At 37.2% G+C, this 24134-nt stretch overlaps 1 protein-coding gene across 3 annotated transcripts in view; it reads left to right on the forward strand.

The window, feature by feature from the left end:
- Positions 1-24134, forward strand: part of SLC12A1 (solute carrier family 12 member 1) — a 138376-nt gene that overhangs the window by 27189 nt on the left and 87053 nt on the right. For all 3 annotated transcript variants that reach the window (XM_069097987.1, XM_069097985.1, XM_069097986.1), the window contains exons 6-11: positions 504-643; positions 2718-2828; positions 6071-6182; positions 9477-9604; positions 14850-14934; positions 19135-19286. In XM_069097987.1, coding sequence (XP_068954088.1) covers positions 504-643; positions 2718-2828; positions 6071-6182; positions 9477-9604; positions 14850-14934; positions 19135-19286 — 728 coding nt within the window. The remainder of the gene's footprint in view (positions 1-503; positions 644-2717; positions 2829-6070; positions 6183-9476; positions 9605-14849; positions 14935-19134; positions 19287-24134) is intronic.

Here is a 24134-nt window from a genome sequence, read left to right on the forward strand (position 1 = left end):
CCACTCCATTATTTCTCAAATGGGATCACAAAGAGTAAAACATGATTAATCAGCTAAATAACAACAATATCTATGCTCAGCTCCTTAAAAACACAGAGACAGACTAGGTTCTTCCTCAAGCTCCCATCTAGGGATGGGTGATAGACCTGTGATTTTATATGCATGTAGACCCCACAAATGAAGAAATTCCCTTCACTAATACAGATTGGTAACTTCTTTGCCATTTATAGACTTCAAGAGTTGCCCAGAAGACTCAGGAGTTAAGTGACTCATCCAGGGTCACACAAACAGATTATTTTAGAAGCAGTACTCGAAGTCAGAACTTCCTGGGTCCAAGGTCAAATCTCTGTACATTATACTATACTGCCTACCTCTAGGCCCCTGTTATTATCAGGAAGTTGCTACAATTAGAATATTTAGAATTCCAAGTTCAATACAATTAGTCACCAAATAGACTCTGGTAGAAATCTACTCATATAAATAATGTTCTCTTTGTGTTCTAGGTGGGGCCTACTATCTCATTTCTAGAAGCTTAGGGCCAGAATTTGGAGGCTCCATAGGCCTCATCTTTGCTTTTGCCAATGCAGTGGCCGTCGCTATGTATGTAGTGGGATTTGCTGAGACCGTGGTTGACCTTCTTGCGGTAAGTTACAATTGGGGGTGTTCTTTCCTTTGGGCTGGAGAATTAGGTCTTTTAGTTTCTCTAGGGTACTAGATAGTGCCTTGCACTGAGTAAGCATTTAGCAAATGCTTGTTGAATTGAATTGAATTTAGAACAAATTCTGCTTATGCAAAAACAAGATAAAATGGGCTTAAACTGTAGCATGAGAATTTCCAAGCAGTAAGGTATGCTAAATAGAGCAGAGATTCCTAATTTGAAGCATGTGGTTACCTCTAGAAATTGCAGGAAATTTGGGGAAAATAACTATGTTATCCTAAAGATATATTCCAAAGGTCAAATCAAGTCAACAAGCATTTACTGAGCACCTACTATGTGCTGAGTATGGTGCTAAGTGCAGAGGATACCAAAAAAGAACAACAAAAAGCCAAACCAACAAAGAAACCACATTCCTTGCTCTCAAGCTCACAATCTAATTTGGGGAGGAGGGAAAGAAGACAACATGCAAACAACTATGTACAATCAAGATATATACAGGATAAATTTGAGACAATCACACAGGAGAGGGATTAGAGTTAAGGAGGAATGGAAAAGTCTTCTTAAAGAAGGTGGGACTTGAAGGGAATCAGGGTAAAAAGTAGTAGTGTTAGTGAAAAAAAAAATTTGTGGAATGGAGACAACAACTTTATGACACTAAAAATGTTGCAACTAACAAAGTTTTCTTTACAAAAAAATCATATTTCATTTTTATATGCAAATGCATAATAAATTAGAGAATTTATTTCCTTTCACAGTGAATAGGGGACATGGGAAGATTTACTGAAAGCTAAGGTATGGGAACTGGAGTAGGTTGGGAACCCCTCCCTGAATCAAGAGCCCCTCCTTCAGAAGTTTATGGAGTCCTCCAGGTTAGATTCCCACCAGTCTGGCATGGTGAAAAAATAGGTTTCCTTTGAGTCAAGGGGACACATTAGTTGATGCTCAAGTCTTCCAGTGAACATAGGGTCCTTGAGGGCACAGGTTGCTTTATTTTTGCCCTCATATCTCCAGTACCAAGCATAGTGTCTAACACATAGTAGGTAGGCATATAATAAATACTTGTTGAATCAAATTGAATTGAAATGGTGATAAGATCATAGGATCCCTAGACTTTCACTCCTTTGTAAGGGCTGGAAAGCATTGTTCCTCTCTCCACCTACAAAAACTATCCATTTTTCTCCTAGAATAGAGTCCCTCCTTCATCAGTGGTTTATTTTTCATATTTAAATATTTTCCTTTGGTTTCTGTTGCCTCTCCCTGCCCCAAAGGATTCTTATTTGTCCAAAGCATGGATTATTGAATTTATTGGACCAAAGGGTCATAGATCTAGAGGGGGAGGGGATGTCAGAGACAATCTAGTCCACTTCCTCATTTTACAGATGAGGAAACTGAGGACCAGGGAGGTTAAGTGACTCTAACTCATTTGTACAAAAGTATTTTCTTTGAGAATCAAATGAATAGGTAAATGAAATATATGTGTGTATATGTATTTATATATACATACACATATATGTACACATATATACACATGCAAGCACATATATACGTGTTGATATATTTTAATGCATATCTGTATATACACACGTCTGTATATGTATATGTGTGGATATGTAGAGATAGATCACAAGGTAGCATCTTAACTATATACATTTTCAGATATATGACTTTAAGCAGGTATATATTTTCTACTCTTTACATTTTGATGTTTTCTACCACTCAGGAGTTCAAAAAAAAGCCTCCAACAAAGAAACTGAGCAGGATGTCCCTTTTATGGTTAATCCCCCTTGTCTGGTGTTATGATAGCCTCCCCCCAAAAGTAAAGAGGATGAACTCCTAAGATTCCAGCTCCTAACCTTATGTCTCAAGGGCATAAAATCACAGGAAACAAGACCTATAAGGTTTTTTTTTAATTCCCTGAAATTGATCAGTCCATCATTTTCTTTAATTTCACATAGTCTGCAGACAGAGATTTATAGTATCACTGCTTCCCTTTAATTGTATTAATAACACCTATCTGCAAGAAACTGTGTTCACAATAATACCTATTACTCTTTTCTAGGAGAGCAACTCAATGATGGTGGATAAAACCAACGACATCAGAATAATAGGCTCCATTACGGTGGTGATTCTTTTAGGTATTTCGGTGGCTGGAATGGAGTGGGAAGCCAAGGTGAATTTTTCAAAATGATGTATCAATAGCTGCCAGTCCACTTCTGAACAAATTACAGCCGACTAGGAGAGAAGCAAAAAGAACCATATGCTCAAAGAGAATTGCTTGGTTATTACTTGTCATGGCAACAAGGGCAATTTAAAAGCTGGCTGGAACATAAGATCGTCCAAAGTGCTGGGCTCAGGCAGAGCCAGAACACAATGTCCATGTGCTACATGCCCTCTTTGTTTCCTGGGGACACTTCCAGCAGCATCTCACAGACAGGGTCCACCTCCTCCTTCTCACCCTCTCCCCCCACTCCAGCTATTTTGGTTCTGGCTCTCATGTTTTATTTTCTGACTCTATCTTGTAATAAATAATTATTTGTGGACATCTCATCTCCCCTACTATGCTGATAGCTCTGTGAGGGTTGAAACTAGGTCATATTTTTCATTGAGACCCCCAAGTTCCCCAACACAGTGCCTTGCACATAGTTCATGTTTGATACATGTTTATTGAATGAATGAGTTATAATTGGTACAGCCCATAAGAAACATCAAGGGAGGTGAGAGGGTGCATGGATGACAGCAGATAACCACCTCCCTCCCTCACACGCAGTCATATGGCACGGCGTAGGTGATAACCATGGCAGAGGAGTAATATGCTTTGTGTAACCTGAGGATGCCACAGGTTCTGGGCTAAACAGGAGTATCTCAGAATTCCTCCACCTCTACCCTGACCTATAATTTCATTGGAACAGCAAGCTTCTAGTATGGAACCTCTCTCCATGAATACATGTTGGCAACTTCTCTATAATGATAGTTTTAGAAAATTTCAACCCCAAATTACAGAATTTCAGAGCAGGAAGGGACCTCAGCAGCCAACTAGGCTAACCCATACACCAAAGGAATTTCTTCTATGACATGCCAGCCAAGTGATTATCTAATTAATCTCTGCTTGAAGACCTCCATGGAGAAGCAATCTAAAGCCTCTCAAGGCAGGAAATTCTACTTTTGGATTGTTTTCATGGTTGGGAAGTTTTTCCTGACATCTAGCTTCAATTTGATTCTTTGAGACTTCTACCCATTTCTCCTGGTTCTGTCCTCTGGGGCCAAAAGAACTCATCTAATCCCTCTTCTACTTCTATGTGACAGTGCATCACAAACTGAAGACAGCTCTTGATTTTCAACTTGAGTCTTATTTTCTCTAGGCTAAAATGTTCAATTCCTCCAAGTGATCCTCAAATGTCATGGACCCAAGGATCTTCACCATCCTCATGGCCTTCCTTGAAGCATTCTCTGGCCTATCAAGGTCCTTCTTAAACCCTGGCACCAAGAATTGAACACAATTTTCTAGATGAGGCCTGAAGAATGCATAGTACAATGGGACTATTGTCTTCCTATTTCTGGAAGCTCTCTCTTTAAGTAACTCAAAATAGAGTTAGCCTTTTTAGCTGCCATATCACACTGCTGACTCACATCAAGCTTGCAAGCCACTAAAGCCCCCAAATTATTTCCAGAATGACTGCTGTCTAATCATGTCTCCCTCCTCCTACTTCTATAAAGTTGATCTACTTGCACCCAGCTGCAAAATTTTACATTTATCCCTAATGCATTCCATGTTTTAAAAATTAAGCCTCATGGCAGCTAGGTAATGAAGCTACCTAAATGGAGCACTGGCCCTGGAGTCAGGAGGACCTGAGTTCAAATCTGGCCTCAGACACTTGACATTTAGTAGCTGTGTGACCTTGGGCAACCCCAAATGCCTTGCCTTTCCCTCTCTAAAAATAAAAAAAATTAAGCCTGAGGCAGCTAGGTGGCACAGTAAATAGAGCACCAGCCCTGGAGTCAAGAGAACTTGAGTTCAAATGAGGCCTCAGACATTTAACACTTACTAGCTGTGTGACCTTGGGCAAATCACTTAACCTCAATTGTCCTGCCTTCCCTCATCCAAAAAGCCAAAAAAATTTAATACCAAATGCTTTAACCTGTCGAGATCCTTTTGAATTATATATTAATTCTAGTGGTTAATCCTCCCTGCTTTGTGACATTTATAAATTTGATGAATATACCATCTATGCCTTTGTTCAAGTCATTGTTAAAAATTTAAACTGCTCAGGGCCAAACACAGATCTCTGGATACTCCACTGGTAACCTTCTGCCAAGTCAACATTGAATAATTAATAACCTCTCCTTGAATTTGGTCATCTAACAATTTCTATATCCATCAGATTATATTATCATCTAACCCCTATCTCTCTACCTTGTTAATGAGAATATTATGAGATCCTTTATCAAAAGCTTTGCTAAAATCTAGGTAAATTATGTCTAAGCATTCCCCTCATCTATTAATTTAGCAATTCTGTCAAAAAAGTTATTCTGGCACAACCTATACTTGATGATATCATGGTAGTTCTTTGTAATCACTGAATTTCTAACTAATAATAGTGATTATGATAATAATAATAGTTATGGCTATTATTTATATATTTATATATTATTTATTTATATTTATATAATAATTTAAAAGTTTGAAACTTTGATGACAAAAGTCCTGCTAAAAAAAAGTTAAAAACTCCAGTATCAAGTATACACTGGTTTTCCTTACATTCAAGTTCCATCATAAATTGATCATCCTATCTTCCTAGTCTTATATTAATTAATCTCCATAAATTCCAGTGAAATTTCTTCACATGTGTGATATACTGTTCTATCTCTGTTTTTGCCCATGTGATTCCATGTACCTGGAACACTATCCCTTACCTCTTTTGCCTATTACATTCCTAATATTCCTTGAAGCCTGATTCAAATGTGACTTCCTTCTTGAAGTCTCCCTTGAATCCCCCTTGAAGGTAATAACGTTTCCCTTCAATCTTCATAGAAAATTTAACTATCTCTCTTATGTACGTATCACTTGGCTTTGTCTCTTATGGTTATCTATGTTTACTTCTTATCGCCCTGTTAGATTATAACTTTCATGAGGGAAAGTGACTTTGTCTTATCTGAACCTTATATTGCACCTAGTAGAATGCTCTACCCACACTTTTTTGTGTTTGTTGAATAAATGTATGAGTTCCAGTGTGTATATATTTTAAAAGTTGACTCATTCCTTTGTATTCCTACAACATAGTCTTTGCACAAAAGAACAAAACCGGTTACCTTCTAAAACAGATAGAACAAAGATATGACGAAGTAGATCTATCCTCCTGATTATCCAAAAGACATGCTTAAATGCAGTGGTCTAATTGGAATTTCTTTTTCCAGGCTCAAGTGATACTTCTTGTAATCCTTCTCATTGCAATTGCAAATTTCTTCATTGGAACTGTCATCCCATCCAACCATGAGAAGAAATCAAGGGGTTTTTTTAATTACCAAGGTGAGTACTACTAAGATTTTCTGATTTTGAATGTTCCATTTTCCTTTTAGGTGCCCCGGTCATCCTATTTTGGGAACTGAGTGAAGGTCAAGTGTAGAAAGTAGACTGCAACCAGGGTGAAACCACAGTATAATACAAGCATCTATGTTTCTTTCTATCTGGGAAAATTTTTTTTGCTCTATAATAACCATAATAGTAAGCATTTAGATAGTGTTTTCAACTTTGCAAAGCATTTTACAAATATTTTTTAATTTGATTCTCACAACAACACTGAGAAGTAGGTATTATTATTATTCCTATTTTCTAGACGAGAAAACCAAAGCATAGAGAAGTTAAGTGACCTGCTCACAGTCACAAAGATAGTAAGTGTTTGAAGCTGGATTTGAATTCCTGATTCCCTCATTCTGTCCACTATGCCACCTAGATACCATAATTTATTACACTGTCCTCTAGGATCTTGCAACCATATTAAGGCACTAACCAGGTTTCTAAGCCTAATGGAATCACAAAACCTCTAAGTTAGAGGAATAATCTAGAAGTCATCTTAGTCCAACTTCCCACCCCACATAGGCATCTTTTTAAACAACATCACTGACAGGTTATTTTCAGGTTTTTCCTGAAAAGTTTCCTGCGACAGGGAACCCTTCAAGCTGCAATCATAGGAGCCTGCTACAATATCATTGCTGGTCATAAAGTTCATCCTTCCTCTTTCCTAAGTTCCCAATCTTTCTCCAACTCCCAACTCACACATATCCATCCCAGTCTTTCCCACCTGCCCTTTCTTGCTCACTCAGGGATCTCTGTGCTTGCTGTGTATGAATTGTGGGCTGGAGAAAGGACCATGGGACTTGGAGTCAGAGAATTTAGATTATAATCCCAGTTCTTCTACTTCCTACCCAGGGATTCCCTGGGCAAGCCTTCCCTGTGTCTGCAAGAATTTCATCATTTGTAATAAGGGTGTTGGACTAGACAATCTCTAAGGTTCTTTCCAACCTAGGATCTCTGTTCCTATGATCCTGGAGCTTCTGTTGTCTCATTTTCTTATCAGTTTTTCTTCCCCTTTTCTCCTATTTCATTCTCCCTCCCCCCCACATTTACAGTGTGTATTTGCATAAGTATATATGTGTGCACATTATGCCTATGGGTGCACATGTGTGTGCATGTTGAGAGACAAGAGTGCTGGACTTGGAGTCAGGAGACCAGATACTTGCTTTACCTACCTCAAAGGACTGTTGTTAGGATCAGATGAAAGGGAAAATCCACTATATAAATGAGTTTATTTTCTGTTTTCATACTCCCCCCATCCTTTTTTTTATTTTTGGCACATAAGTTTTCTTTTCCTTATGTTTGGTTATTCTTTGTACCTTCAGGAATTTTCTCTGATTTCTTTTCCTTTCCATTTTTATTTCTGCTCTCCAGTTTCTTTTTTCTTTCTATTTTTAAACTTTTCTTTCTTCTTTTTTTCTCCTCTACCATGCTCTATTTCCTTTCATTTTAATAATAAACTAAACTTCATTTGTACTTTGGACAATTTGTGTGCATACATATGCTAGCTATAGTTCTTGGAAACTTTGAAGTAACTTTTTCTTGCAAAAATTCTATGAGGTTCCAGCATTATTATACCTATTTTATGGATGAGGAAACCAAGGTGCAGAAAGGATATATGACTTACCCAAGGTAACAAAAATAGCTGAGACTCAAGTTCATCAGTTCTGACTCTAAAATTATTGCTGTTTTCCATCACACAATGGCAGGTTTTTATAATCTTATTCACTCTAGGGAAGAATACAATGTAATGAAGTTTAAGGATCTTGGATCCTACCCAATGGTAGATTAATCACTGAAGTAACAAGAAGATCTCATCAGAAGATAGTCTTCAGGTCATAGACCTTAAGGATATCATTAGAGTGAAGTGTCAGCACATTTACAAATGTGTGTTAGGTATACCTGTGCATATACAAATGTATACATGAAGAGGACCAGTGTATTTTAGTGGCTAGAGAGCTGGACCTTATGAAGAGCCAAATTTAAGGTCTGCCTCTGACACATTTTGGTGATTTGACACTAGGCAAGTAATTTAAACTCTAAGTACCTCAGGCAACTCTCAGATAGTATAAATGGCAGCACAGGTGTCATTAATTTAATTTTAATTTTTTAATTTATTAAATTATTTTTATTATATCTAAATAATTGGAGATATATAAATTAATGGGTAGTCAGAGACAATATAGTAAAAATGAGAATTTTACCTAAACTAATTTATATATTCAATGCCATCCCAATTAAATTACCAAAAATTATTTTACTGAATTAGAAAAAACAATAACAAAATTCATTTGAAAGAACAAAAAGTCATGAATATCAAAGGAACTAATGAAAAACGTAAAGGAAGGAGGTTTAGCAGTACCAGGTCTTAAACTATATTATAAGGCAGTAATTATCAAAACTATCTGGTATTGGCTAAGAAATAGAAAGGTAGATCAGATTGGACATACAATTTTCAGCAACAAGCAAATATAGTAATCTTGTGTTTGACAAGTGTAAAGACTTAAGTTTGGGGGATAAGAATTCATTATTTTGACAAAATTATTGGGAAAACTGGAAAGCAAATCTGCATTAGAAGAATGATTTTTCTCCTACAGTATGAATCCATGGATGCAGTATTAAACACACCACACACACACACACACACACACACACACACACACAAACCCAGAAGTAAATGCACAGATAGAATATATATTAAACATTTACTATGTCCTAGGAAAGGTGTAAGTACTCTATCCCTTCCTAAGAGGCAGTGTCACATAGCAGAAAGAACCACAAATTCGGTGAGGTGTCCTGAATCCAAATCCTGGTTCTCTTAGTTACTATCAGTTTGACCTTAGGAAAGTCATATAACCTCTCTGGGTCACATTCTCCTTATGTGAAAAAGAGGGACTTGGGACTGTATCATATCTAGGGATCCTTTTAGCTCTAAATTGTCTGATCTCTCTATTCCTCTGGGACAAAAAAGTTAAGAAGCTTTAACCCCAGTGAGATCTGGTATTGCTGAGGCATCAGAGGGGGAAGAGGTATTTTTTGAGGACATGACTAGAGCAAGGTGATATGCTAAGTTATGGTCTCATAGCAAATATGATGTTCAATAGGAAGTTGACCAAGTCCATCAAGCTCATCCTATTTTGGATCTAGGAACTATATTAATTCAGGCTTATAGACACAAAAGGCTTTTAAAATTCCCTCATCTATGAAAAGTAATTCAAGTGATAAATTTACCTGTCGTTTGTGTTACAGCATCGATCTTTGCTGAAAACTTTGGACCAAGCTTTACAGAAGGAGAAGGCTTCTTCTCTGTCTTTGCCATATTCTTCCCAGCAGCTACTGGCATTCTTGCTGGAGCTAACATCTCTGGAGATTTGGAAGTAGGTTACCTTCTTTGCTTTGTAGTCCTAGGGTTGTGGGAGTAAGATACCAGATATTTGATAATGAGAATACTATATTCCATTTAAAGATAGAAACTATTGTGCAAAGTCACCTGGTAATTTTAAATGATCTGAGGTTTATTTGTTAATTTTCTATTCTAGTTTTAACTCTCAGAATTACAAACCCTTTAGTTCTCTGGTGGGAAAGCTAAGGAAGACAGAAATTTTGAAGAACTTACATAAATTCATTTTTAAAGCAAAAAAAAAAAACACAACCTTGTTATATTTTGTCCCAATATTGTTTTTTAAACTTGCACACTAATCATCAGCAAAGAAAAGGAAAAGTATCTTTTATTTGTAAATATCAGTTTGGTATACTTAGAAAACCCCAGAGAATCAGCAAAGAATCTAATTGAAAAAACTAGTAGTTTCAACAAGAATACAAAATGAATCCATTAAAATTTTCTTCATTTCTATACAGTGCTAACAAAAACCAGGAAGAAACAATAATAAAAGAAATTCCATTCAAAATAACCATGAAATGTGCAAAATATCTGAAAGCTGTCCTACCTACATACATAATATAAATAAGATTATAAAAGTTCTTTTCCCTGTAGAGATAGTGATAAACTTAAATAATTGGAGAAAGATTTGCTGTTTATGACAAGGCAAATGTCAATTAAAAATGACAATACTATATAAATTAATGTGGAAAAGTACAAGTGAAGGGGCATGGCATGGTCAGCTTCAAATTATATTTGATGCTGATTAAAACACAGTGGAACAGACTAGATAAGGAAGAAACAAAACCAATCAAAAATAGCATTCCAATGTTTGATAAATGCAAGAACATAAATTATTGGGAGGACAGACACCCTTTTTTACAAGAACTGCTTGAACAACTGGAAAATACTTTGGCCAAAATTCAGTTTCGATCAACAGTTTACACTATATTACTAAAATAAGCTCAAAATGAATATGAAGCCTAAATGTAAAAGGTATTATCATAAAAATATTACCAAGGAATAAGAACATTTACCTTATACATCTATGATTGAGGGGAGAATTCTTAACTAAGCAAAGGATGGGAGAGATAATAGTAATAAATACATAATTTTTACTACATACATTTGAAAACTTTTGTACAAATGTAATCAGTAGAGCTAGAACTGGGGGAGGGAGGGAAGAACAAAAAAATTTGCTTCAAGTATTATTGCTAAAAGCCTGATATCCAAAAGACATAGGAATTTTAAGAAATACATGACGTCAAGAGACATTTCCCAGTATTTAAATGGCCAAAGGAAATAAGAATTGCAAATTAGAAATTACTATCTGAAACCATATCCCAAATCACTAGTAGAAAGAGAAATTCAAATTAAGACAACTTCAAGGTTTCACTTCACATCATGCAAATTGGCAAATATGGCAAAAGATAATAGAAACAATAAATGCTGGAGAAATGTGGGGAGATGGGCAGAATAGTACACTATTGATGAGGATGTGAAAGGGTCCAACAATTCTGGATGCCAATTTGTAATTATGCAATGAAAATGGTTAAATTCTCTATATTCTTTGACCCAGTGATCCTACACCAAGAAAATTTAAAAAAAAAATAGAAACCCAGTAGATACCAGAATATTCATAGTAGTACTCTTTGGGGTGGCAAAGAATTCTAAACAAAGTAGATGCCCATCAGTTGTGGAATTGCTGGGAAAAAACACAATGATATATGAATATAATGGAATATTAATATGCAGTAAAAAGTGGCAAATACAAGGAATGAGAAAAATATAAGAAGAGTTAAATAAAGTAATTCAAAGTGAAATAAGCAGAACAAAGAGGATAATATACACAATGTAAATGAAAATACCGTTGAACTTTGAGTACTTTAGAGAGCCAATTATAATTGAAAGACATGTAAGGAAATTTTCCTCCCTATTCATGGCATTGCATACAGGTGGTAGACTACTAGAACAGTATACTATATACATTGTCTGATATGTTTATTTGTATCAGGTGGCTTTGCTTAACTGTTTTTGTTATAAAGGAGGGTTTAATTGGGAGTAAGAAGTTGGGGGAGGGTTGAAACAATAGTGATGTAGAGGTAGAATCAATAAAATATCTTTTAAAAAGTAATATCCCAGTGTAAGCTTATATTTACCTTCCCCTTCAACAATATTTCTTGTAGTGATTCCTTACAGAAGTTCTAAATTTGAATTTTGAGGAAATGAAGTAATTTTCTTTTTCAGTGAAGGTCTTCAACATTGTCACTACACCCTCAGGATGTAGAATAAAAGTCCTTCACCTTCTTTTGTGTCATGGATCCCTTTGGTCTGAAGCAAATAGGTTCCTTAGAATAATGTGGTTTTTGTGTGTTTTGTTTTGTTTTGTTTGGAGGGTGGAAGGCAAGGCAATTGGGGTTAAGTGACTTGCCCAAGGTCACATAGCTAGTAAGTGTGTCAAGTGCCTGAGGCCAAATTTGAACTCAGGTCCTCCTGACTTCAGGACTGGTGTGCTATTCACTGCGCCTCCTACTTGCCCCTAGAATAATGTTTTAAATGCATAAAATAAAATGTGGTATTACAAAGGAAATCGATTCTATTAAAATACAAGCATCAATTTTTTTTTTTAAAAAGCCAAGATTTTTGTTTGTTTAAAAACCTCTGATCTTGAGGCTGCCAACAATGTGCCATAAGCCAGTGAACCTTTGTCTGAGTGTATCCCCCAGCAGATGGCAACTAGGGCCTAAATAATGCTTGTTGATTTAATGCAGTGGCAGAACTAACCCATAAAGCAAATTTGAATTCAGTAAAGAGCAAATAAGAATGTTAGTAATGGTAACAATAATTATATTTACATAGCTCTTTGCAGATTTCAAAGGCCTGTCATTTACACAAATTCAATTGCTCCCTTAAGAGAATACCGTGGGGTAGCCCTTATCTTCAAGATCAAGGGCATACCATGAAGACATAGGCAGAAAGAATAAGCTGAACTTTGGCTTTATGGCAAATGTGACCCTCACTAGGAAATCAGACAAATTCAAATCAATAAAGATGAGGAAAATGAGGATCTGAGAACTTAAATGGTCTGCTGAAGGCCATACAGCTAAGAAGAAACTGAGCTAGAATCTAAACTTAGGTCATCTGATGCTAAATCCAGTGTGCTGTCCACAGTCGAGGTACTGTTGATGACTGTGTTCTTACACAATAAAAGTAATAGGAAATAATAAGGGTGTCACCTCTGAAAAGGACTGATAAATGGGCTCCAGTTTATAGCCATTATGCCTAAAACTCCCTTGAAACCATAACTGGTGGCAGAGTAGGAATATTCTGTGCTACACAAAATCAAAGACTATTCCCTTTACTCCAATTCAAGCAATATTTATTGGATGCTTATTATAGGCAAGGCACTATATTGGGCACTCAAATCAAAGTCCCTTCCCTCATAGAAACAATCCTTGCCATCAAGGAACTTATACTCTTCTAGAGAATACAAGACATAAGGAAACAAGGAAAATAATGAATCATTAGAAGAGAGAACACTAATGAGGGGACTGAGGAAAGGCATCTTGGGTAGGAGGTGGTACTTAAGATGAGCTGAAAAGGAAAATGAGGATTCCAAAAGGCATTTCAGTCATATTAGAAAGTCTGTATGAATGTACTGAGGCAGGAGATGGAAGTTGAGTTCAGGGTACAGCAAGTAGGACCATTTAGTGAAAATATGTTTAGTCATTTTTCAGTCATGTCCAACTCTTCATTACTCCATTTGGGTTTTTTTTTTGGCAAAGATACTAGAGTAGTTTGCCATCTCCTTCTACAACTCATTTTACAGATAAGGAAACTGAGGCAAACAGAGTTGTGTGACTTGTCCAGGGTCATACAGCTAGTAAGTGCCTGAGGTTGGATTTAAACTCAGGAAGGTAAGCATTCCTGATTTCGGGCTTGTCACTTATCCACAGTGCCACCTAGATGCCCTTGGGTAGGATATAGAATAGATCCAAAAAGTCAGGAAAAGTAACTGGAGTCAGATTGCAAAAGGCTTTAAATGGCAGGATGAAGAATTTGATTTTGTCCTAGTGGTAATAGCAAACCACTGGAAATTTTTGAACAAGAGAATGACATGGTCAGAAAATTATTTTGTCCCACTAAAAGCATGCATTATATCAGGAGAGACATGCACATTCAATAATAATAATATATAATATATAATAAATATAATTATTAATAATAAATAACATTGAATAAATACATTCAAAATGCAAAATAAAGCAAAATGTAATTTTTAAGGGGCAAGCATTGACAAATGGCTAGAGGAGGGAGAAGAAAATCAGAAAAGGCTTTATGAAGGAATGTACATAGACTTTAGTGCTTGGAAACTCTGAGGAGCAAAGCAGGACTCTTATTGTACAGTTATTGTAAGCCATCTTCAAAACTAAAGAAACTTCACAGGGATCCAAGGTGGCATGCAGCTACTAAGAACTAGCTGAATGCCAAACACAAATGAGAGTTTAGTCTCATGTTCCACACAAAAGTAGGGTCAGCCAAAGATTACAGTGACCCTGGCTCTGTAAAAAGTACATGCTGTTATATTCAGGCCCTTCAAAATTTTCTAGGGATGTGCCAGTGTCTTGGAGCAATGCCAACATGATTTTATACCAGCTTAGTTTTGCCCCCTTATAGACCTCTTTGCCACATGTATTATGTAAGACACAGCTTCTTGTCCCAGCATGATGAAACTTCTGCCTTTTCCTACACAAACTGAACCAGCCTAGCCATATTTTTTTTTCAAAATCTCACCATCATTTTGTTTCTTAGGACTATGGGGTTTAATAAAAGCCTTTGACATGTGAAAAAAAAAAATTTGGTATCTGAGTAGAGAATGAAAATATCCCCTCTCTGGGGGGCAGCTAGGTGGCTCAGTGAATAGAGTACTGGCCCTGGAGTCAGAAGGACCTGAGTTCAAATTCAGCCTCAGACACTTGACACAAAAACTAGCCATGTGACCTTGGGCAAGTCACTTAACCCCAATTGCCCTCCAAAAAAAGCAAAAAAAAAAAGTTAAAAAAAAAGAAAATATCCCCTCTCCTTAGAGTTTGCTACTTTTGTTAGTTGGTTAACTTTTCTGGAATCAAGGTACAGGTTTTTCTTTTTTGCAGATTTGCAAAGACAGAATAAAATCCAGATGACCTCATTTTCCCACTTTATACCATTCTCCTTTCATCCTCCTACCTTTTTTCCCCTTCAAGGACCCACAAGACGCTATTCCCAGAGGAACAATGCTGGCCATTCTGATCACCACAGTTGCCTATATAGGGGTTGCTATTTGTGTAGGTAAGTAACAGCAATAATAGCTGAAATTCATGTGGTGCTTTGAGGTTTACAAAGGGTTTTACACACATTATCTTGATTGCTCTTCACAACAGCCTGTTAAAGTAAGTGTTATTATTATCTCCATTTTTACAGTTGAGGAAAATGAGGCTTATAGAGATTAAGTGAATTTAAGTCCTTCCCTGGTGACACAGCATCAGAGGTCAGATTCAAGACTTCCTGCCTCCAAGTCCAATGCTGTTTCCATTATAACAGTTTATGTGCCAGCCCTCAGATTATTCTCAATGCTTATTTGAGTCTCCTACACTTTCTTTCATGCTTGGGCTGCAGAGGATAAAGCTCTCAAAATCTGCAAATTATTGAAAGCTACTGAGTTTTTAAATTGTGAAATGTCTTCCCCCCATTATTATCATCCTGGAAGCTTGGTGTTTTGATTATAATTGTCAGTTGGAGAGAAACAGATAGACAGATCTCTAGATAACTAGTAAATAAACAGGCAGGCAGAAAGATGGATAGCTATAGACACTTATTAGTACTATTTCATATTATATATGTATTAAATGTACGTATATATGTCTACATATTTTCCTATACATACAGATGTGGATGGGGGGGCGTGTATGTGTGTATACACACATATGTGTATACATTCTATACTAGAAGGCTCAGTTTTGCCACTTCATATGTTGACTCCCCTACCCCTAGAAAAGGCATAAGGGGATTTAGGTTGCTTCCATTGCCACCATCCCCTTCTGCCTGTCAGGTGGGAATAGAGTCTATGTGAGGATATCTGGGAAGGGGTAGGATAACTGGGGTTTGAGGGACTAGTGGGATTATAGGGAGGGCATGGAATTGGAGCTAATGACTGTGCTTTCTTTAAAGAGGAAATTTCACTATTGCAAATTGACTGAGAATCAGAAATTGACCCAGTCGCTATCAGTCAATGCAAGAGACCTGCTCACATGGCTTGTAGGATTTTGTGATTCTTTCTGCTATGGAAGCACCTGTTGTTTTTATCCCAGCACTCACTGGTAGTACTTAATGTGCAGGAGGCAGAAATCATATCTCAAAAGATATGACCAAGAAAATCTATTCCTTGCTTAGGAACAAATTAATGAGGGGGGATGGTGGTTGAGGACCAAAAAAAATTATCATAAGCTAAGGATTCTATAGAATCTTGACTGAGCAGTTCTCAGAAGAGGCCTGAATTTTACTCATTCCCTGCTTACTTCAAGAGAGTAGTAGGTGAGTTTATTCCCCTTAGTTGACCTCAACATACAAAAGAAATGAAACAGGTTGACTTGCATATAGAGTCACAAACCACAATACTTTGACAAGCCATATTCAGAGTAAGCAGAGTGAATTCTGAATTCTGCCCTCATCTAAGTGGGCAGCTAGGTGGGGATGGAATGGGGTAGAAAGAGACCCTCAGATACTAGAGAAATGTCATTGCTGGGGAAACTGCCTTGTGATAGGTTGGGGAAGAGGGAGATAATGGAAGAAATAAGAGATAAGAGCTCCCCCAGCTGCCCATTTGGTAACTTTCTATTTTCTTACTAACCAGCTACAAAACCCTTTTCCTTCTGGGCTACTAAATGACTGCAAGTGCTGTCAGAGCCCTTTAAATTCAACAGCTTGAGGCAAAGAGCCCCTGATACCACCCTAGTGATGTCTGCTTGCATCCTTTCCTATATAACTGTTTTAGGGATGAGGAGGTTTGCTGAATACTCAGATGTCTTCAAGCAGCTAATGGTGCAGTGAATGAGGCCTTGGGCCTGAAGTTAGGAACTCCTGAGTTCAAATCCACTAGCTGTGCCACCCTGGGCAAATCACTTAACCTCAGTTTGTTTCAGTTTCCTTGACTGTAAAATGGGATTAATAATAGTACCTAGTTCACATCACAGTAGGTACTAATTAAATGTTTTTTCCTATTCCCTTACCCTTCCAGAAAAGACATTGTTTTGGTAATTTGGGTGCTTCTATGACTTTTTCTTCTTTTTAAAAAATAACATTGAAACAAAAAGATGACTAAATGTTAGATTTTTCAGAAATGGGTTTTCTTTTAAACTTAGTTAGAAAAGTCAAGGCTGAGGTTCTTTATCAAAGACATGGACCATGTCATAGATGTCCCAGGATCTCTGGGTTGGAAGAGATTTCATAGGCCATTTAACCCAACCCATACTTGAACGAGAATCCTCTTACAACAAGACCTACAAGTTATCATCTGACCTTTAATTGAAGGCATTTGGGGAGGTGCATGGGGCTCCTGAGGCAGCCTATTCCACTTTGTCAGAACTCCAAATATTCCTCCCATCAAGACTAAATCTACTTCAGGGGTGGCTAGGTGGCACAGTGAATAGAGTAAAAGCCCTGGAGTCAGGAGTACCTGAGTTCAAATCCGGCCTCAGATACTTAACACAAAAACTAGCCGTGTGACCTTGGGTAAGTCACTTAACCCCAATTGCCTTCCAAAAAGCAAATAAAAGAAAAATAAATCTACTTCTCTCAAATTTCCATCTCTTGCTCCTAGTTCTATTCTTTGGCATCAAAACCAGCATTCCAATCCTTCTTACACATGACAGTCTTCAAATATTTGAAGAAAGGCATCATGTCCCCTTAACTCTTTACCAGGCTAAATATCTCTAATTCCTTCAATGGATCCATTGGTAGTCTGGTTTGAAAATCCTCTAACATCTAGATGTTTTCTAGCTTATCCCATGTCATCAAGAATAGCTCCACCACCAGCCCGATTGCCCTGAATGCTACATTTTCCCATGGCCCGCTGGGGGAATGTGTATTCCTTACATTTTTCTCATGGAGGAGAAGGGAAGTGTGGAGCAGTGGTGGATTACTCCTGGAAAGTGATAAATGATCTAGAGCCATGGGAATATTTCTGGACTGCTTTGCTAAGATTTCATGGGTTTAGAGGCTGAAAGAACCTTAGAAACATATCTCAATCTTCCCATTTTGCAGGAAACTGAGGCTCAGAGAGGTTAAATGAATACCTATGGTGACATGGGCTGCAAGTGGGAGAGCAAGGATTTGAACTCAGGATCTCTGACTTTGAATCCAATGCTCTTTTCTAGTGAATCCACGTTATATGGAGTGGTTTTCAGCTGAAGTAGTTCCTAACAATTAGAAGGGTTCTACAATGGAATGAATACCACTTCAGTTACATTGCTACTTAAGAACAATGATATTATTGTGTTTTTATCATTCTTAATCAAACAACTTCAAACCAGTTAGAATAAAATCCTCCATATGTTTGCTTTCTCTTTTCCAAATCTCTCCCAACTCTGAGGATTTGGCATTCTTTTATCTAAGAATGAGAGGTCCCTACTAGGTCAAAGAACTGAGTGAATATCTATCTGTCTGCTGGACTCTTCCCAGAAATGAGAAATGAAAGATGCCCAGTGAATAAGGGGGAGGGTGCAGGCGAAGAGGACTTCTTTTTTGATGATTATTTTCAAGAGCTCCTTTCTTTAAAAGAGTTCAAAGAATTTTATAATTATTATTTATTATGGGGGAGAAGAGGCAAAAAGAAGCATAATATATAGTCTCATTCCTCTAGCAGCATAAAATCTAGTTCAAGAAACAATAAATAGATACATTAAAATTAAACTAATGATGTAATATGGTACAGGATATAAATATGGACTAAATGAGTAGCACAGACTGAACGAATGAATGAACAAATGAATGGAAAGAATTTATGAATTGCTTACTCTGTAATGAGCACTGTGCAAAGTAGCAGGAATAGGGATACAAAAGTGCATAAGTCCCGGGCTCACCTGGATCAAATCCGGGCTCAGATACTCAGCATCACAGCCAGAAATAACTGGCCGTGTAAGCTTGAGCAAGTTACTTAACCCCTATTGCTTTTTTAAAAAAAAAAAAAGTGCATTAGTCCCCGCTCTCAGTTTACAATCTAAGGGCTAAGACAACACATATAGTGGGGTAGAGGCCAGGGGAAGGGATTTGGGATAAGTGGGACAATAGGGCAGGCAACTGGCACACTCTTTCCAGGGTCAAAGGTGATGTGTTCTAGAAATTTAGAGGAAGGGGAAATGAGTGCTGGGTGGGAATTTTCAGGAAGGTTTTATAGATCTGCACAGGCCTGGTCATATCCTAGAAGTAGAAAAGAATGCCTCTTCAGGCAACTGGATAGGATGATAGGATAATTATTCCCTTTCCTTTCCACAGGGGCCTGTGTTGTCCGGGATGCCACTGGAAATGTGAATGACACAATCATCTCTGGGATGAGCTGCAATGGCTCAGCAGCCTGTGGTCTAGGCTATGATTTTTCCAGATGTTTAAACCAAAAATGTCCATATGGGCTGATGAACAACTTCCAGGTTTGGATTTTTATTTTAAAACGTTTATTGTGCTTGGCTTATTGGACTTGAGTTGCCTTAGTTCAATATAGTTAAGATCTGTATTCAGAAACACCTAGTCTATGATCAAGTTTGCTTAAAGGACCTATTCTTATCAACTCTGGATTCTAGCCAGTCCTAGAGTTATCTCTAGGTCAGAAAGCCATTTTGGATAACAGCAATTCAAACTGGAAGAAATCTTAGAGATCATCTAATTCAAGGCTTTTATTTTTTGACTGAGGAATGTCACAGAACAAGTAGAAGTGTCAGGATTTTTACTCAGTTCTGACTCCAAGCTTAATATTTGGAGCAGCCCTCCATCTTCAGTTTCAATTCTCTGCTGGTGGGAAATTCCCTAGGGAATCTAGGATTCACTGGAGAAGACAGGGACCTCAACAGGGCCTTGGGACCTATATGACTTACCAAAGCTTCTCTAGATCTGTATTCAAAGCAGATCTCCCAAGGAAGGTTAAGGACTCAGAAGCAGTTGAGAGTGTGTGCTCCTGGGGTTGCCTTGTAAGTTCCAAGGTGGGGTGGGGAGGAGCAGACCTAGAATCTGGGGAAATGCAGACTACATAGGCCCCACAGAACAGTGACACCAAGTAGCATTTACTAAGGGAAGTGAAGCTTGATGAATTCCTTCTATTATTTTTTGTAGTAAACTACAAGGTAAGAGGGAGGGGGCAGGGATGAAAGCATATTATGTGTATCCTTTCTTTTTTTAAAAAAGTTTTTAAACTTTTAAAATTTTAGACTTAAATATTAAAACTTAAATACACAACAGAGAAAAGAAAAATAAACATATTACAAACAAATATAAAATAAGAAAAGAAAAAAAGGATGTCATGTACACAGCAGAATGTGAGAGGATTCAAAAGATAAAGCAATAAATTTTCATTTAAAGAGAGACTATAATAAATACTATGGGTTATGTTGAGAGCTGTCCATCTTTTCTTTGCTTCTTTTGCAAGTTTTCTTTTGTTCTCTGCTGTGCATTTTTTACTTGGCTTCTCCCCTCCCCCACCCAGAAGGCTACAATTGTGTGTATACTACTTGATACAGCTAGACCACAGATCACATAATAGGTTGGCTATTTCCCCATGTTATTGTCCTAAGCAGAAAAGAGAAGATAGTTCACAACATAGAGAGACTTAGAGCATACCAAAGGAAAAAAAAATGGGCTCAATTATTTTCATCTAAACACTTTAATGCAAATTCACAGACATTATTTACTTGCCTTCATATTTTAAAAAGTGCTTCACTGGATGTCACCAAATATTCAAAATTTAAAATTATTTACTAAATGTCTTTTTATAAAGTCTACTCTCTCTCTCTCTCTCTCTCTCTCTCTCTCTATATATATATATATATATATATATATACATATACATATATATGCACAAAGCAAGAAATTTTAGAGTCAGTCCCTTGAGGAGTTTATAGTCTAAGACATCCCATAATGACAGTGAAATTAAGGATGCACAAAGATTAACCAAGTATATAAATTAAGTTGTTTGCATCCAAGCAAAATAATTTAAGTTCATTTGATGTGATGGTAAGAGAATCAGAAATGAAGGGAATTAGATAACGGAACAAATCACCCCCTTGTCACTATTTCGCTCTCTCTCTTTTTAAAGTGGAGTGGAGAAGAGCAGCCAAGTTCTATGATTTATCTCATTGGTACAGGAAACTCGGTGCTGAAACTCCCTCCACCAATGCCATAAGTCTTCTTCAACTTAGAATCATAGATTTCAATCTGCAAGGGACCTCAGAGGTCATCCAATTCAGTTCACTAATTGAAAGAAGGACAATGACTCTCAGAGAAATTAAGTGACATTGTTACACAGTTACTAAAAGCCAGGGGAAGGATTTGAACTAAATTCTACTGAATTCTAAATTCAACTCTCTGTCCAATGTGCCAGCTAACTTTTGATCTTGGAGAGTTCCTGGAGGCACTGAGAAATTACTTTCCCAGTGGTCACAAAGCTAGTATATCTCAATAGTGGGCCTTGTCTTTCTTATGCCAAATCTGCTTCTCTACTATCTGCCAAGCCATTGTTACCTCTCCTCTAACTAATCAAAGAAGGCTTTGGGGATTGAGAGGGAAAGGAATGATGTGTTAAGGCATGGCAGACATTCTGGGGATCAAATATAGCTTTGGAAAAGCCTGTGAGATGACAGAGGAATTGACTAGAATAAGAAGGAATGTCTGAGAGTCATCACAGACATGGGCAAAAAGGATTAGAAACCTTAAATAACCGTCCCGAGTGGCTGACTGAAGGAGAATTTCTTATTAGCCAACTCTTAATGAATCTATTATCTATTAGAACTGTCCAGCAAGGAAAAGCAAGTTTTTGCAGCAAAGGTATTTTTAATGGAGCAGGATCTCAACTTGTGTCAGATCCAAAACCACTGTTCAATAAACACAAAGGAAATAATAATATTGAATAACTGAATAATGAAATAGAAAATATTTTTCCATGGGCATGAAGAAGAGAAACTGAAATATAAACATTATAACTTATAACTCTATTCCCAAAGTCTTAGTCAAATGTCACATTTTGTTATATTGAATTTCCTATCATCTAAGGAAATTCAATTATACCAAACAAAGGAAAGAACTAGTAAAAGAAAATCCTGTAAGCTTTTGAAAGGAGAAAAAGAGGAAAACTATCAGAAATCATTTGCTGAGAAAATGGAGTTCTAGGAAGCAGAAAGAGAAACATTTGTCTTAGGATCTGATTTTTTTTAATTGAAGACATAAGATAAGTCCTGTTCTTTACATCTGTTTGGTGAGCTTCCCTAGTCACCCTTCCCTTAATATTAATGTGAATTGAACACATACACAAACACACACACACACACATGCACGCACACATGCACACGATGTTTTAAAAGTCTTAGTGTAATTTTAAACTAAATTTTGGGCATATTCTCACAGCATTGGAAAGGAAAACCTACAATCATGATTGAAATTAGTTGTTATAATAATCACTATACATTAATATATCTGTAGAATAAAGCAAAAAGTCAGCAAGAAAAACTACTGGAAGTTGTTGGGTGGGAGGGAGTGAACGTAGAAATCTTGTACCAAACTAACTATAATTTAGTCAAACATTTACTGTCCCAACTTCCAGATGGATACCCTGACCCACATCCATTTCTGATCTTGGCCTAGGGTCTCCCTCTACCTTTTCTCTCTTATCTTTGAGTCATTTCTGTCTTTGTCAGTAGCCTGAATATATTCATTAGTCACTGGGTAAATTTTGGATTCACTTCTGGTTCTAATTAGGTCTATAATAGGGTCCTGTCCACATGACCATTAATGACTTCATCAAAAAGCCCTAAAACCTCCCTTCTTTTCCTTTTTCCAACCTTGTGTTTCCTGCTTCATCTCACACCAAACTGGTTTCTCAGTGGAGGGTATCTTCAGTCATTCAAGAAAGCAGGTGTACCTTTCTGATATGGTGTTGTATGGGGTTATTTCTATTCTTTTGGATTGATCTTACATTATTTATTCCAGTTGTTGTTTTTAGCCTGTTCTCCCTATCACAACCAGTCTGGAAGCACAGTGGCTACCCATTCCAATATGGACTGGCATAGTAGTCTTAACCTGCTCCATTTTTTTTACCTGAGTCAGTTCAGAGGGACTCAGCAATGATGCCAGACTTAATACAGATATGTCAATGAGCTCTTCCCCTACTACAGCTCAGAACTCCTGAATTCAAGCAATCTACCAACCTCAACCTCTCCTAGTAGTAGGGATTACAGATGTCCATCACTGTGCCTGGTCTATTTATTCCTCTTTGGTCTGGAGACCCCTTTTTTTCTCTTAGATTGACATCATTCCTCACTTAGTTCCTGAGATATTCAGAATTCTCTGTAATCTGCTGGTCTAGATATAGACATTTTTCTTTTCTTAAATTCATCCAAGACAATAGTTAGGTTTTCCCCTAACCCCAGGTCAGGAAAGGGTCAAATATTCATTGAAGATATAATAGATCTGTTATACTGAATGACTGAAAATACTCTCAACTGCTAAAAACAATTTGATTGGAGATTGGACAAGAGACATAAGGTTGGAAACAAGGAAATAAAGGGAGGTTTAAGGGCTTTTTTTGTTAGTCTTTAATGGTCATATGGATGGGGCCCTAGTATAAAACTACTAAGAAACAGAAATGAAGAAACCAGGCTTCACCTAATGGTTAGTGAAAATACTCAGGCCACTAGCATAGACAAGTCAAAGACAAGAAAAGAACTTCTCAGGTAGGAGAGAAGATAGATGGAGACCCTAGGCCAAGATTGAAAACAGATATAGAGCAAGGCATCCTATGGAAGTTGTGCCAGTCAATGTCTGACTAGATTATGGTAATTTTAGTGAAATTATGAAATTATGGTAATTTTAGTGAATTTATGTAAATTTGGTGAAATCATGAAATTATGGTAATTTTCAGTAACTTGTTTTTTGCTATTTTGTACTTTTACCTTCAATTATTTAATAAAGTCATGGGGGGGGGGGGAATCCAACCATCATCTTGGTTGAATTTAAGGGAAGAAGAAGTTTTGTCCCCTCTAGGTCAGGAAATTCCAAAGAAAAATTTATATTCCACAGACTAGGTGAGGCCTAGTGGTAGTAAAAGAGAGAAGAGAACCCCAACCCAAATACATCAGGAGAAGGACCTCTGAGACAATCTAGTCTAACCCTATCATTTAATATATGTGGAAATAAGGCCTAGAGAGATTAAGAAACTTGCCCAAGGCCACATGGATGTAAAATAGTGGCACTGGAACCCAGGTCCTTTGAGCCCCCAATCCAGCATTCTTTCCACT

Source organism: Petaurus breviceps, unplaced genomic scaffold (assembly GCF_028583685.1).
Source record: "Petaurus breviceps papuanus isolate PSGF00001 unplaced genomic scaffold, PetGlider_PUasm1.0 37, whole genome shotgun sequence".
NCBI classification, from domain to species: Eukaryota; Metazoa; Chordata; class Mammalia; order Diprotodontia; family Petauridae; genus Petaurus; species Petaurus breviceps.